Raw genomic sequence first — 15,323 nt, 5'->3', positions numbered from 1 at the left:
CTGCTAAATGTCATTCCTGAAGCCTTTGGGGAGAGGTGGGTGGTGCTTCCGAAATATTTATGGGATTTCCAGGTGTCCACTTAACTGACTAGCTTTGATAAACTATGTCAGGTTTTAACAATGAAAACTACATTACCTTGTGCATTTTTATATTGATTCCTCATTTTTTTTTAAGATTAAGGTTTAAATGTTTTCCGTTAGTAATTTCATTTCTAACCTGGTGTAGGAGCTTAGTTCTCTACATACCTATTATGTACCCTGTGTCACAGAAGATTCGGGGAAAAATGCACTGGGGAATCAAAGAAAATGGGACTTCTTTTTGAAAAGAAAAACAACGGTATTGACTGTATTGACACAATCTCAATAAAGCCTGTTGAGTAAACAGCCCTGTGCTGAAACTGGCGTTGATTCAGAGGTGTCTCGAGCCTCTGGATTTCATGAAGCACCCAGGGAGCTCTCTGGGGCTCTTGCTCTGCACCCTCTCGAGGAGTGTGCATTCCTCCCAGCCAGGGGTTCTGTCACCACCGCATCAGAAATGCTTGATTCTCTGAAGCTGCCGAGGCTCTGCACCAAGTAAATGCCAAGAGGCATTTTAAGAAAGCAAAGTGAGGCAGTGGCTGGAGCTAGGGGAGACGGATCAAGCTTCCCTGGAACATTCCTGCAAGCTCTCAAGGGTAGTGGAGCATGACAGCTGGCTCAGGATCCCAAGGGTCAAGTTTCAACATCTGATACAAATTATGAATGAAATCAGGAATCTTTGCTCCTGTGGGCGGGGCTAGTGCAAGGCCCAACGCTGAAGGCAGGGCCAGGGGAGCTGTCCTGGGAGAAAGCACTGCCCCATAACTTGCCGTACTCTGGGAATCTGGACAGCAGACCCGAGACCAACCTGTGCCCTGAAAAATCCTGTGGTTTTCCCCAGCCTGGAAGAACCCCATCTTGGCTGAAAGCAGGCCTGTCCGACAGTCCTGAAACCTCAGGCTAGCTGCAGAGCTGGGCATGCGTCTCTCTCCACCGAGGCTGGAATATCCCTCAAGTTTGAGGGGCGGTGTCTCCTCCATTTCGATTTTCCTTTCTTCAGAATGGATGGTGTGCAGAACTTCCCAGCAGGCCAAGGCCTTTGACTGAGGCCCAAGATGCAGAACGAGGCCCAGCCTTCACCTGAGGCGATGTGCCCCCCTCACACAAAGGGCAGCGGTCCCGTGATAACACGGTCCCCTCGGCATCGTCCTACAGCGTTCTGGTTCCTGGCTGGGCCTGGGTTCTATCTGGGGAGCAACCTATGAAGCCAGGCTCTGAGAGCAGGAAAATCTGGCTTGTTCCTGCCCGCTGCCTGGGCCGCTGTGAGGGATCTCCACCAGGACAAAGCACCAAACCATGCCTGCTCTGCTTTTCGTGGCTGAACAGCTGGAGGAATATGCCTCCACAGGCCAGCAGCTTGGGTCCCTGGCTCCTCGGAGAGTGAGGCCCAGACAGAGAGGCACAGGCACAGAAGGGCGAGGGGGGAAGAATCCGCTCAGGGCAGAGGAGAAACACAGGAAACAGTGGTGGGATTTAAAGAACTGTTTATTGCTCTGTAACTTCGTCGGGAAGCTGTTAACAAGACCCATGACAGCCAAGGGCCAGGTATGCATCTAGATCAGCTAGATTCACGTGTCCACCTCCTGATCCATATAAACTTGGCGCTTGGGGCCCTGTGCAGTCAAAGGCAGGCATCCTGGCAAACTGGTTAAATCCCAACAAGGAGAAACGATGCCGCAGATCATTTCCACCTCCCCAAATCCCATGTCCTAGATAATAAAGGAAAACACCACAAGTACTGCTCCAAAATAAAACCTGCCCCGGTCCCTTATGTCTGACTGAGGAGCCAGGAGCACCGAGGCTCTGCAGAAGCCAGGAACCCAGCACCAGAAGGCACCTGTCCCTCCCTCACTGTTCAGTGACCTCCCCAGAGGAGTCCTCAGCCCCAAGGGTGCACTCCAGCCACACCACAGGAAGGCCGAGGCAGGGAGCCAAGCCTAAGGGAGCCCAGGGTTTCCAGTCCGAGCTGTAGTTGGTCCTGCTGGGTATGGCGGAGCTGTGGCCCTCACAGATTCTTCTGGAAGACCCGGTGCAGGCTCTGGGCCAGGACGTCAGTCTCCTCATAGCCCTCACAGCTTTGCTGCCAGCTCTCTGGCACCTGTTCCATGCCATAGTAGGCGCCAGCAATGGCCCCGGCCATGGTGGCAATGGTGTCTGTGTCCCCACCAAGTGAGATGGAATAGATGAGAGTCCTCTGGAGGCTGTTGAAGGCAGAGGGGATCTCGGGGTCGGGCTCCATGCAGCGCAGGAAGCAGTAGATGGCGGTGGGCACAGATTCAAAGGCAGCAATGCCATTCCCTGTGGGGAAGCCAGATTATGGGAACTTGAGCCACCCCCCTTCCCGAGCCCCACATGTCCCCAGGCTTCCTGCCACCTGCCACAAGTCAACACTCTCAGCTTCAAGCTGGGCTGCGATTAAGAGCACAGGCTCTGGAGTTAGGCTACCTGGGTTCAAATCCCGGCTCGCCGACCTACTGGCTGTGTGATTCCTGTATCCTGGGTTCAGCTCCTCGTGTAGAGAGTGAATAAAGTTAGGAATTCTCGCAGGGCTGGTGCAAGGGTGAAATGACATCCTAGAGGTGAAGCATTCTGCATAGTGCCCAGAACACAGTAAAGTACTATCACCATCAGCTGTAAAAAACCAGCGGCTGGCTGCCATCTCTGGGATGTTTATCTTTAAGGCTGAGGGTACTGTTGCCCTAGAACAAGAAGGAGCTGTGCTCGCAGCCTGCCAAAGACCCTACGGAACGTGGCTCTGCTGTCTCAGCAACCCTGGCAAAGGTGTGACGGCAGGAGGCGTGACTCCAGGCACCCCTCCCACTCCTGAGCCCAAGACTGACCCTGAAGGATGACGGGTGGGAGACTACCCACCTAGCTCGGACACCACCTCCTCTCTGGTCACTGAGTCCTGCTCTAGAAGCTCCCCAATCTTCTTCAGTCGGCTGGAGTACGGACGCTCCTCCATGCCCAACCTGTGGGTTGGGGGCGAGATTTCAGGGAGGTCGGAGCCAGCAGGGTGGAGAAGGCGGGAGGGGGAAGGGCTGCATGGGAGGGCGAGGCAGGGACGTGGGCATCTGACACTTAAGCACGGGTGTCAGGGCAAGAAGTGGGAAGGGCGAGCCACCCGGTTTGTTCTCTGGGACCCGGAGAGCCCTGAGGCACAGCCAAGGCAAAGGGCTTCTTCCCACCCCTCCTTAGGGCCTGCAATTAAAGGAAGGTCTCAGCTTGAGGCAGGGCCACCCCACCAGCATGCACATGCACAGACGCGCCTCCAGCCCGCCTCCAGCCCGCATACTCACTCCCGGGCATCTGACACAGACTGGGCATCACTCTCCAGCTCCTCCATGTGGCCCAGGAGTTGTTCAAGGAAGTGCTCACTGGACGACTCACCCTGCAAAGCCAGGTGCACAGCCAGGGCCTGCAGGATGGCACCGTTGTAACCCAGGGAGGAGGCGTGTGTCAGCTGGGCCGAGAGCCGGGCAAACTAGGGCAAAGATGAGGGAGGCAAAGACCTGCTGTCACAGCACCCAAGCTGCAGAGGAGGGAGGGACGAGAGTGTCCAGAAGCCAGCCAGCCCTAACTACCTTCTGCACATCCTGGACACTGCTATAGGCCAGGGAGATGCCGGCCACCCGCATGGCGCCCCCGTTGCCGTAGGAGCCTTTGCCATTAAACTGGGCCCGGGCAGGCTCGAAGACATCACGGCACTTGGGGCTCAGGAGCTTCCTGAAGACGGTGATCACTCCAGCACCATAACCCCGGTCAGGGTCCTTCTTGTACTCCTGAGCAAACCTAGGGGAGAGAATGGGACAGCGTAGTGATCTAAGAGATGCCTGCCAGGGCTGGGAGAGAAGAAACCTGGCTGGTTTGGGAAAAGAGGAATCCTTGGGCCCTCAGGAGCCTGTGCCAGCGGTGCTGTCACTTCTAGCTTGGGAAGCTGCAGCTGCCCTAGGGAGAGTGTCCTTCAGCGGGGTGTGCGGGGAGGGTGTCCCGGCATGCACAGATGTCACTGCTCTGGTCAAGGGGTGCAATAACTCTGCCCACCTGGTTTGCTTCACCCCAGGACCACTGCCCTCACCTGTGCGCCATGTCCATCTCGTCGAAGGCCTCCTTGGCCAGCAGGGACTGCACCAGCGCCCTGGCCATGGCTGTGTCGTCTGTGTAGCACAGTGCTTCTGCAGGGACAGGGCGGGGGGCGGAGATCGAGCTGCAGGGCTCGAGGGTGGCGGCTTTGGCCTCCCGCTCACTCCTTTTATCTACTACTTCCAGAAGGCCTCAAGTCAGCCTCTCACTCCCATCCAGTTTCCAGGGCTCTGAGTCAGTCACATGCCCTGCTGATTTCTGGAGGAAAACCTTCCACCCCTTCTGGCTGCATCTCCAGTCTTAATGGACCTGCTTTGGGCCTCTCAAATCTCCTGCATATTCCCCACCCTCCAGCCCAACCTATATGTGCAGCCAGAAAGAGTAGAATATCACTTTCCTCATCTCACTCTCCTGCTCGAATGGCTGTCTGCTGCCTTCAGGATGAGGTCCAAACTCACTGCCTTGGCCATCTGAAGCCCGCCCTTCCTCACCCATCTTATATCCCACTGCTTCAATCCACATCCTCAGAACCAATCCTGGAGCCTGGGTCAAGTCCCTCCCACCTGGGGCTGCTCCCCCGCCCTCCTCTGGCCCTGGCTCCTTCCTCTGGGTGCCCGAGTCTACTGCTCTGCACTTGTAACACACACCATTGGTTACGTGGTAGCTTCTCAAATAGGCTATAAGCCAGCTAGGGCCAAGGACTTGGTTTTATCTGAAGAAGAGACAGTTACAGAGAACTAAGCATACTCCCTAGTGAGCCCCTTCTTATTCCTCACATCTGCCTTCTGCCCTTGCCCCCCATCCCTGCCCTGCTCTGTGTATCCCAAGTCCCAACCCTGCCTTCTCCTCCCTTTTCACTCTCAGGAGCCCCCACACCCTACTTCACCAGGAAGAGAGGCTCACAGGCACCTACTCACAGCCACACTCTCCAGTCTGTCCTCAGAGGGACTGGTCCCTCTTGAAGTGCCCCCCAAGCCCAGTTCCCCAGGGACCTTGCCCTTCCTTTGTCTCAACTCCTCCCTCTGTAATGCAGCAGCACCTGGTCTCCCTCTGATCGGTCCCTGCACCCTGCTTTCCCCCAGGGAATCACTTCTCTCCCACTCCCAGTCCAGATGATAGGGGAGGGAGCCAATGCCACCTCCAGCCCAGCCAAACAGCACCCCATTCCCTGTTTCAGTGATGGACGGGTGACATAAGCCAGACCACTGAGACTCCATCAGAGACCTCTGCTGGTGCCACTGCGAAGAGAAACTTCCTCTGCTGGAGACGCTGAGCTGGGAACTGCTGAGGGCCACCCCGTGGGAAGGGTCTGTTACAGTGAAGCCCACCCAGAAGAACGCAGATCTGAATAAGGAGAGGAACTGAGTCTTGAGGAGATGGCTTGATTTAGCTCTGCTTAAAGCCAGACCTGCCCTGGACTTCTCAGTGATGCCAGCCAATGCATTCTTTTTGCTCAGGCCATTTTGAGTTGGGTTTTCTGCCACTTGCACCCAAAGGGTCCTAAAATCTCAAACTAAAATGTCTTCCCCTCATCTTAACATCAAACCAAAAATGAAATTATGAACTGTCCCCCCCATCCTGTCTTCACCTCAGCCACAGCTCATCTCTCTCCTTCCCTTCATACCAAACATACTCTATTTTCTCCTTTTCCATTTCCTCCTAAACCCACTGAAATCTAACTTCCAAGGTTCAACCTTCTACTGAAGATGCTTTTCTAAGTCTAGACTTCCCCCCACTTAACCTCTCTGTAGCCTCACACCAGTAACCAGTGTCTTCATCTTGAAATTTTTTTTTTTTTTTGCGGTACGCGGGCCTCTCACTGTTGTGGCCTCTCCCGCCGCGGAGCACACGCGCAGGCTCATCGGCCATGGCTCACGGGCCCAGCCGCTCCGCGGCATGTGGGATCTTCCCGGACCGGGGCACGAACCCGTGTACCCTGCATCGGCAGGCGGACTCTCAACCACTGCGCCACCAGGGAAGCCCTGAAATTCTTTTCTTGAGTTTTGTTGTTACCCATCTCCCCTCTGCTTCTCCTCCTATAAACTGTTTCCTTCTCTAGCTCCTTTTCCTCCTCCAGGGTTCCGGGTGTGGCCCCTTTTTCTTACTATCCTACATGCTCTCCAAGAAGAATCATCCTCAGCCGTGATACTGCGCTGAGATCTGGGTGATGAGTTGACTGCACAGGGAGGGAGAGGCAGAGGGGAGAGAGCTTTACAGGCAAAGGGATAGCAGTACATGCAAAGGCCTGAGCTAGAGGAGGCACGAAGTGAGAGGAAGTGCAGCGCAGACAGCAAGGCCAAGGGTGGTATAAGGTGAAACTGGAGACGCAGGCGAGGGCCGGCCACGTAGGGAACATTAAGGAGTTTGGCTATGTCCTAAGGGTAATGGAAAATTACTGCAGAGATTCATGAGGGGAGGCCGCGATAAGATCTGCTTTCAGAAGTGCCCTCCAGCTGCGTGGAGATGGACTGGTGGCCAACTGACTCGGGAGACCCGGGTAAAACGCGTAAAATGGGTAAAATCGGCAGGGACTTAAGTATTGGACTAGGCGCAATCTAGGCGTGGCTTGCACGGCTGGGAGGTCTGTGTAGCCAAGCCCCGGGCTGGTGCACGTTCGGGGCGAGACGTGCGAAGACCGGGGCTCGGATTTGGACACGCTGAATCCAAGGTGCCCGCGGGTCGTGCAGAGCGGGCCCCTCCGGCCGCTGTCCCCTCCCCGCCTGAGTCCCTCGCAGCTCCCCGGTGCCCAGTGCGCCCGGCCCCGCCCACCTGTCCGCGCGCTCCCCGGCGAGCCGGGGTCCGGCTCCAGGTCCTGGACCCGACGCAGGACTGACGTCAGGTCGACGGTGTCGCGCGCCTCGTACACGGCGCCCACGCAGTCCCCGAGCAGCGCGCCCGCCAGGCAGCCGCGGAAGCGGGAGAGGGAGCGAGCCGCCCCAGCCCCTCCGCAGCCCGCCGCCGTCATCACCGCAGCCGCCGCCATCCGCGCGTACCAGCCGCCACTTCCGGTGCGGCCCGCGCGCGCCCCACCGCGCGGCTTTCCCCGGCCCCACAGCGCCACCCGGCGGCCCGGAGTCGCAGCTGCCCCGCGGGTGACAAGGGGCGGTCCCGCAGACCTCGTTTCGATTGGGCCCGGCCTCTGTATTTAGCCCGCGTTTCCCCGACCTGTAAACGGCGTCACAGCCGAGCGGGACGGCCACTAAAGGGTCCCCGAGGGCTGCGCACTGAGCCAGACCTTCGGGCCACTGCCCCCACGGTCGGCCAGCCGTGCCACAGCAGCCCCAGCTCGGGTCATTCAGTCCTGGACGGCCACCCCCAAGCCCTCCCTCTGTCACCCTAGCCCCCTCTGGGCCTCCCCTAGGCGTCAAGAGGGCACGCAAGGGTCCAGCTGGGACAGAGCTGGTTAGAGATCACGGCGCTGGAGCCCAGGGTGCTGGCCTAGCCCAGAGAAGGGCATGGGATTGGGAACATGGAGCTTGAGGGATGTTGTTACCATCTTTGCTCCTCCGTGCACAGGACAGCCAAGAGCCCTCTCCCCACTGGCTACATGCAGGGGTAGCAAAGAACCGTCTGGACTGAGAACCCCCGACCTTTATTAGATTCGTTCTCTCCACTGCCCTCCCTCTTTCATTTTCCACCAGCCTTCCCCTCCTCCCTCAGCCCCCTCGCTAGGTTAGCTCCAGCGGGCAGGTTTGGAGTGGACTCAGGGTGCGGTTTGTGGTGCGGGTGAAGGTGTCCACCTCCGGCACAAACTTCTCAGCCGGCATGGTCAGCTTCCGCCGGGTGTCCATGCACTTGGTGTCCAAGAGCATGGAGTTGGCCTTGCAGGCGATGTCAGCCTGCAGCCGGGCCAGATGCTGGTACAGGGCGTCCAGAGCATCCCTGGGGAGGAGGGATTAACAGCCCACCACCGCCGGTGTGAGGCTGGGAGGTCAGGGCTGAGCTCACCAGCCTTGAATCAGGAAGACAGCAGGGAAGCTGGCAGGCAGCAAGGGACCCCAATGGTGGGAGGTGTCTCCCCGCCCGTCCTGCCCACTCCCCAAACCTACTGTGCCTGCGCCAGCTTCTGCTTCAGGGCAGCAGTGGTTGCCTCTAACTGGTAAACCTCCTCAGTGAGGCCGTACTGTGCCTGGAGGCAGAGGGGCAGGTTGGGAGTCCAGGTCAGCCACACTGTCCTTCTGCCCACGGGTCTGGGGGCTGCCCTGCGCCAGCACCCCTGCTTCACCAGGGAGTGAGTCATCCTGAGGAACCTTAGCCAGGGGCCCATGCCCCACTGGGGTGCCCTCGTACCTGGTCCCTGCAGAGTTCCACGTTGGGCCGGTAGGTCCTGGTCTCTAGCCGGGTGTGGCATAGCTTCAGGTTCTGTAACTTTCTGCGCAGATCCTCCTCCAGGTGCCGGATGTCCTCCTGCAGCTCGGCAATCTCCTCCAAGGTCTGCAGGGACAGAGTGACTGGTCTCCACCTGGTGCACCCAGTCCGGGGCTTCCTGGCAGGGCCTCAGGCTCCTCATCCCACAGCAGGAAGTCCAGGCCCCAGGAGACCAAACGGAGAAGGCTCACATTCTTCTCTTGCCACTTGAGCTCACTGTACACTTTCTCCATCTCCCACAGCCGCTTCCTGAAGGCAAATTCCGTTGCAACCCTCTGGGCTTCCAGTTCGTTGTTGGTCTGAGGACAGAAAGTAGGCAGGGCAAGGGGAGGGTATGAGCTCTGGCCAGCTGAGGATGTCGCTCAGGTGAGGGGTGGGATGCCACATGGCTGACAGGGAACAGAAGACAAGCGCTTGAGTGCATGCTGGGGCCATCTCTTAGTCATGGAGGATCGGGGTAGGGGGAGTGGTCAGTCACCTTGGCAATAGTTAGGGCGATGGCCTCCCTCAACTCTATGGACTCTTTCATCTCAGCCTCTGCTCGGTTCTTGTTGAACTGACTGTAGTCATCCCACTGCTGGAGTGTGGTGGAGCTGCAGGTGGCAGGAAATAATCAGAATATGGCCTCTGCGGGGAGGAAGAGAGACTGAATGAAACGCCCTTCTTACCCGTTGGGGACACGTGTGGGATTAATCTTCAGAGAGATGTTCGGGGACTTGAGGTTGAGAGAGAAGCAGCCTCTGTCAATGTCCACTGCCTCCATTTTGCCCCGATGGTCAGAGTTGAGCTGCTGTCGGACTTCCTGCAGGAGGCTGGGGACAGAACAGACTGGATCAGGAGCCATACCTCCAAGGCCCTGGAACGCAGCGCCCATGGTACTGAAGGGACAAGGAGGGATGGGAAAGCTGAGGTGACAGTGGAGCTGCCGCTGCAGCTCAGACAAATATAGGCACAGCTGGATGAGCTCCCCACAGACAAAACTATGGCACCAAGTGCTTGCACACACCCACAGGGCACACTCCAGTAGCCACACTCACAAGGCTCACACTCCCAGAAAGTCGGCGTGGTGGCACATGGGCTTCATCTCTCATGCTTCCAATAAATTGATAATGGCTGCCTAGAGCAGGTTCATGAGAAGTATTCTGAGACCACGTCCAGGTGGTGCAAAAAGTACTACGATCAGTGGGTGAGTGGTTTCTGCCATGGGCACGGCGGGGGCAGAAGGCGGCCTGAGAGCCAGTGACTTGTAACCCACGATACACATGTCCTACATTTAAAACACAGCCTTCAAAGGCGGGTGAACGTGCAAATGACACATCTCTCTCTTACCAGAGCTTCTCAAAGGCCTGGCTGATCTTCTGTTGCAAGGCCTCCTTGGTGGCTTCAATGACCTCTACCTCTTTGTGCAGCTCTTCCTCCACGGGGTCCTTCACCACATCAATGTCACGCCGACTCTCCCGCAGGGTCAGGCACTCAATGGCCACATCCAGAGGCAGATTCTTGGCCTGCAGGTTTTGTTCTGCTGACTCTTTCATCTAGAAAAGAGAGGGCACAGGAGGCTGGTGGGGCCATCCGCTGGGAAGCAGCTCTCATCCCCACTTAGGCCAAGTGACTCAGATGGACATGCCACCAAATACCCTGACCCGGAAGAGGGGAGGGAGAGGGAGGTCCTTGCAGGCAGGGTCTCCTGGCACCCTGCCCTGGCTCCCTGCCTGTGTCAGGGCGTCGATCTCGGCATCTAAATCCGTCAGACACTTGTCCAGCGTCTCCTTCCACCGGTTGACAGAATCAATCCTCTCTGCCAGTCGAGTCCTATTGTCATGTTCGTCCCAAATGGTCTGGAAGAGACAGAGCCAGATAAAGAGGTTATCGGGAGTTGGGGGCTATCCCTTTCCCACCCAACTGGGCTCCGGCCCCCAACCTGGTTGTTGGTTTCATTGCAGAGGACCCGGGCCTCCTGGCGGATCTGGTGTGAGGCATCTCGCTGCCGCTCAGCGTTAGTGGACAACAGGCAGCTGTTGGTGTGCCAGTCCGGCAACTGGAAACGTGGACTGGGCTTGACACTCAGGGTGGCCATGGTGCAGGAGCCGAAGGCTCAGGGACCCCAGGCCTGTTCCAAGACACCCACCTCTGCTGGAGGGAGCAAACAAGGCTGCAGGAGACCACTGAGGAAAGCCTCCAAAGGATGTGCTCCTGTCCGTTTCGCTCCAAGCCCCTTCCTGCTGGAAGCCTGCTTGGAAACAGCACTCCCTACACTCAACTTCGTGTGAGGCATTAACTCACACGAAGTTTCCTCCCACCCATGCATCCACAGACACAAACTGCTGGATCCTACAGGTCCTGGAGCAGGTGAAAGGGGATAATGGGGCTCCTCAGTGTGTGTGTGTCCGCGTGTGTGTGTGTGCATGTGCGTGTGCGTGTGTGTGTGTGTAGTGCCAAGTGCTCGGCGGGGCTGGCGGAAGGGGGGGGGCAGGTAGCAGGAAAAGTAGTCCTTAATCCAGTTTCCACCACTACTTCCAGTAACCAAGTCCTGTGCAACTTTCTTTGCTTTCCCTGCCCCAGCTTTGGGCTAGGGCCCTGCGGGATCTAAGAGAAGGAGCCCTATCCCCATCCAGAGAGGACCGGCTTGTTTCGAAGGGGCTTCGAATTGGCCCTAGGGAATTGGTGGTGGGGGGCTGGTCCCCTCCCCACCTGGGTCATATTCCCTCCCTCTGCCCTCTGCTGGAGGAGGAGGAGCGGGTGTGTGAGGGGCCCCAGCGGGAGGAGCTGCGGTTTGTCTAGTTCCAGCCCAATCCCTCCCTTCCCCTCCTAGGATAATCATCTTCAGTTTAAATTAATACCCCGGCGCAGAGAAAGGAGCGGGAGCGGGTGAGCACCTCCCGACCCCTGTCCCCTCCTCCTCTCACCTTCCCAGCGCGCACTTCCGCCTCCCTTCGCCGGCTCCTCTGTTAAGCGCCCCCGGTTGCTAGGCACCCCTCTTCCGCGCGCGGGTCATCACAGCCCGCGTTCAGCTTGGTCACCGCCGGGCGGCGCGACGGTGGCGGCGGCCGTTGGGGCCCAGAGGCCTTCCGGGTAGGAAAGGGCCGGCGGCGGGGCTGGTGCAGCAAGAGGATGCGGAGGAGGAGGGCATCAGGATATCGCGTTCACTTCATTCACAAGTTAAAAATCTTTACTTTGATAAAGGTTACGCATCGACATGGCAAAAAGAAAAAAAAAGGTGCCGTGCATAGCCAGAGTAATCTCCCAGTCAGGCTCACTCTCCAGCAGGTATCCTTCCCAGAACTTAACATTATTTACACACATTCTACTGATTCTGTCTTTCCCAATAATTTCATCATCTGCTTGACGGCATAGAAGGAATGATCATCGTAATTGGAGAGGGCACGTCCCTGGGAGAGGTAACAGGTATTAGAAGTAATGCTCAGTATCCAACCATTTCTCTAAAAAGGAGAAGGAAAAAAAAATCCAATCGTGCTAGTACCGTTCTAGACATTGGAAGATGTTGACAGGTAATGTACATAACTAATAGGTGAGGTAGGCATTACCCCCATTTTTGCTAGTAACTGAAGAGACTGGTAAGGATGGAAACCTAGATGCATCTGGTCCCCAGGTCTACCTTCTCTCAGTTACGACTCCGCACTGCCTCTAGTGGTGGCGCTGGACAGCAAGAGGAAGGCAGGGATGCTATCCCCAGCTTGCCCGCCTGCTCCTCTCTGAGGGCTGTGCAGAAAAATCCTAGGAGATGGATGCTATGACCACCATCGTCTTACAGGCGAGGAAACTGAGGCACAGAGAAGTGAGGAACGTACCCAGGGTCACAAAACTAAGTGGTAGAGCTTGGATCCAAACTCAGGCAGTCTGCTCCAGAGGCTAAGTTCTGGTTTGATGGATGGAGGGTAAGAGAGGAGTCCAAGAAGAGTCCTCAGTTTTAAAACCTCAGTGATTGGTGGGATGGGGTCACAGTGGGAAGAGAGGCAGAGAACCCAGGGCTTGGCAGGCAAGGGGATGATGAGGTTGGCTTTTGAGTAGTTTGAGGTGATTGTGGTGGATCTAGGTATTGCTGTCCAGGAGGCAGTTAGAAATGTGAGTCTGGAACTCTGCAGAAAGACAGACTGGAACATTTCCAAGACTTCCTTGATCACAGAATTTTGTTTTTTCACAGAATATTTTCTAAACTCTAATACATGGCTCATAAACCAGACATGCATGGGAATTTGTGATATAGCTCTTTTACTAGGATTAAAGAAGACAAATAAAAGGTCCTGGACAAATTAATTGCTGGGAGAAATGATAAGATTTTGGCATAGATATTTGGAAACTTAACAAAAAGAAGTAAACAAATATGGAAGAATGGTGGTGGCTTTGGCGTGTATCTCTGACCATGGTGGTGGTTTTGGTGTTCATGACTCCCGAGGCTCCTGCACATCCTGGACAAAGGAAGAAGATATTAGCAGAAAAGGTCGGACAGCTGATGGACTGGACTCAGAAAAACAGAGTGATAAGAATGAATGATGCCATGTTCAATCGTTTTGTATTAGAAAAACCAAGAAACTATTCTGTTATTGTGACGTTTACTACTCTCCAGAAGTTTAGATTATGTGTAACATGCAAACTTGCTCTTCAAGAATTTCAGATCTTGGCAGATTCCTGGCAATTCTCCAGTGCATTCAGCAACAAGGTATTTTTTGCTATGGTGGATTTTGATGAAAGCCCCGAGGCCTCTGAAATGCTCCAGGTGATGTCTGTTCCGAATGTCCTCCACTTTTCTGCTAAAAGTAAATTTACAGCAGATGACATTTAAAATTTCAAAGAGAGGGGTATCATAGCGCAGCAAATGTTCACATGGGTAGCCGAGAGAAATGAGAGACGGATGGTCAATGTCAGAACCAGGAAGCCTATAAATTATTACTATTCCTTCAAGTTAGGGATATCTTTGGCTCTCATCGGTGGACTTGTGTATGTATTGAAATGGAATAGGAAATTTAGTTTTAACAAAAATTTATGGGCAGTTTTAGCTGTGTTTTGATGTCATCTGGTCCAATGTGGACTCATATACGAGGAGCCCCATTTGCTCAAAGCAATACACAGGACAGACACATTATATTCATGAAGTGCATTACTTTCAGTTTGTAGCAGAAATGTATATCATTTCTCTGTTTCATGTGTGCATTACCCTGGGAATGTTGCTCTTCGATACAGCTGCCACCTCTCCTATGATCATTATAAATAGGAAGATAATGTCCATGACTTGTTTGTGTCTAGTTGTAATATTCTTCAGTTGGCTGCTTTCTCTCTTCAGATTTAAAGAACATAACTATCCATTCCACATTCTCGTGGATTAAAAAGGATCCTAGAGATGTAGACAAGGAAGCAAGAAATTTTTTTAAAATGTGAAAATAAAAACATGAAAACAGCAGAATATGAACTCGTAACTTTTTTAATTGATTAAGACTTAGCCAAAGGAGACATGAGGTGCCCTGACAATAACAAGCTATTTTCTCTCAAAATCTGTGAAGTGTTATGTTATGTATCTTCTCTGTTCTTCTCAATTTTCTCCTCCCAGTAAATGTCATAGATTACCTTACTTAGTGAATTCCAATAATTAAAATCCTCAGAGTATACACCTTTTACTGAATTAGGACAGTGTTTAAAAGTACTTTAGTTAATATTTGGTCAGCTGGTCTTATTCTAATATGAAAAATATCTCGATAAGGTATCCATCCCCACATCTAGCTACTGAAGTTAAAACTGTATTGCCTTTTTTGGAGGTGTATATTTGCACAGCTTACTTCGTGTGTTGTTCCCTGAAGACTTATCTTTCTTTAGCGTGCACTTCCAATGTCTAGAGGCAGATACAGTACTACGTGGTGCTCCATCTCCCAAGTCTTTTCTACTGAAATACGCTATTGTGCTTACTGATGGTTGTAGATATTACAGACTAATTAAATACTGGATTGTTTCTCCACGATCGTTAACGACTTTTTATCTGGAAAGATTTCAGGTAAATTATCTTCCTTTATTTCTCTTCCAAGAGGGCAATTTCTAACAAAATAGTAGTTCCTATTTTGGTGTTGATGTGAGGTTGTTTTCAATTAAATTTAAATCTAAGGGAAAAATATAAAGACAATTCAGAGCATGAATGATGATTTTATTCACTGTTTTCTGTTTAGAAGCATGCTAAAATGTCAGGTTATTTCCAATATGCAGAAATGTAAAACTGAATGTCTTAAAAGCTGTTCTATTTTGGCCTTTCTACCTTCTTAAGTGGAGAAACAAAGTACAAATTTGGAGATTCCACCCTCCCCCCGCCCCCTTACCTTCATTCTGTCGTATGTAGATAACCAAAGTTAAGTTCCAAATGGCTTATTAATGTGCTTGGCAAATGACAGCAAAGTTGTATTCTACTATTAAATTGAACTCTGGTCTTCCCTCTGGAAATTGCAATTTTAGAAAAGTGAGAACTGTGATTGTGAAAATGTTTTTCAAGCAACAGCAATTTAGTGTCACATCAGAAGATTTCTGCTTTAAATTGGGACTGGCTTTGGCTACTTACAACCAAGTGACCCACCTTCGAGGTACAGTGGAAGATCTTGATGTTTTTTTATTTTTATTTTATTTATTTATTTAATTTGTTTATTATTTTTGGCTGCATTGGGTCTTCATTGCTGCCCATGGGCTTTCTCCAGTTGCAGCGAGAGGGGGCTACTCTTCGTTGTGGTGCGCGGGCTTCTCACTGCAGTGGCTTCTCTTGTTGTGGAGCATGGGCTCTAGGCGCGCGGGCTTCAGTAGCTGTG

General features: G+C 53.6%; 2 protein-coding genes across 2 annotated transcripts; both read right to left on the bottom strand.

The window, feature by feature from the left end:
- Positions 1 to 1,551: 1,551 nt before the first annotated feature.
- On the bottom strand, positions 1,552 to 7,164 carry ADPRS (ADP-ribosylserine hydrolase). The gene is made up of 6 exons (XM_060003731.1): positions 6,931 to 7,164; positions 4,157 to 4,253; positions 3,663 to 3,870; positions 3,378 to 3,562; positions 2,950 to 3,050; positions 1,552 to 2,376 (listed from the first exon to the last, which is right to left on the bottom strand). The coding sequence occupies exons 1-6, from the start codon at positions 7,142 to 7,144 to the stop codon at positions 2,084 to 2,086; spliced, it is 1,098 nt and encodes a 365-aa protein (XP_059859714.1). The 5' UTR covers positions 7,145 to 7,164; the 3' UTR covers positions 1,552 to 2,083.
- A 588-nt stretch (positions 7,165 to 7,752) lies between these two features.
- On the bottom strand, positions 7,753 to 11,455 carry TEKT2 (tektin 2). The gene is made up of 10 exons (XM_060003722.1): positions 11,436 to 11,455; positions 10,451 to 10,659; positions 10,242 to 10,367; positions 9,859 to 10,064; positions 9,198 to 9,341; positions 9,008 to 9,122; positions 8,721 to 8,828; positions 8,452 to 8,595; positions 8,211 to 8,290; positions 7,753 to 8,043 (listed from the first exon to the last, which is right to left on the bottom strand). The coding sequence occupies exons 2-10, from the start codon at positions 10,604 to 10,606 to the stop codon at positions 7,830 to 7,832; spliced, it is 1,293 nt and encodes a 430-aa protein (XP_059859705.1). The 5' UTR covers positions 10,607 to 10,659; positions 11,436 to 11,455; the 3' UTR covers positions 7,753 to 7,829.
- Positions 11,456 to 15,323: the final 3,868 nt, after the last annotated feature.

The sequence above is a fragment of the Delphinus delphis genome, chromosome 1, assembly GCF_949987515.2.
Source record: "Delphinus delphis chromosome 1, mDelDel1.2, whole genome shotgun sequence".
In the NCBI taxonomy this organism is placed as follows: Eukaryota; Metazoa; Chordata; class Mammalia; order Artiodactyla; family Delphinidae; genus Delphinus; species Delphinus delphis.
This window is presented reverse-complemented; position numbering and strand designations above follow the sequence as displayed.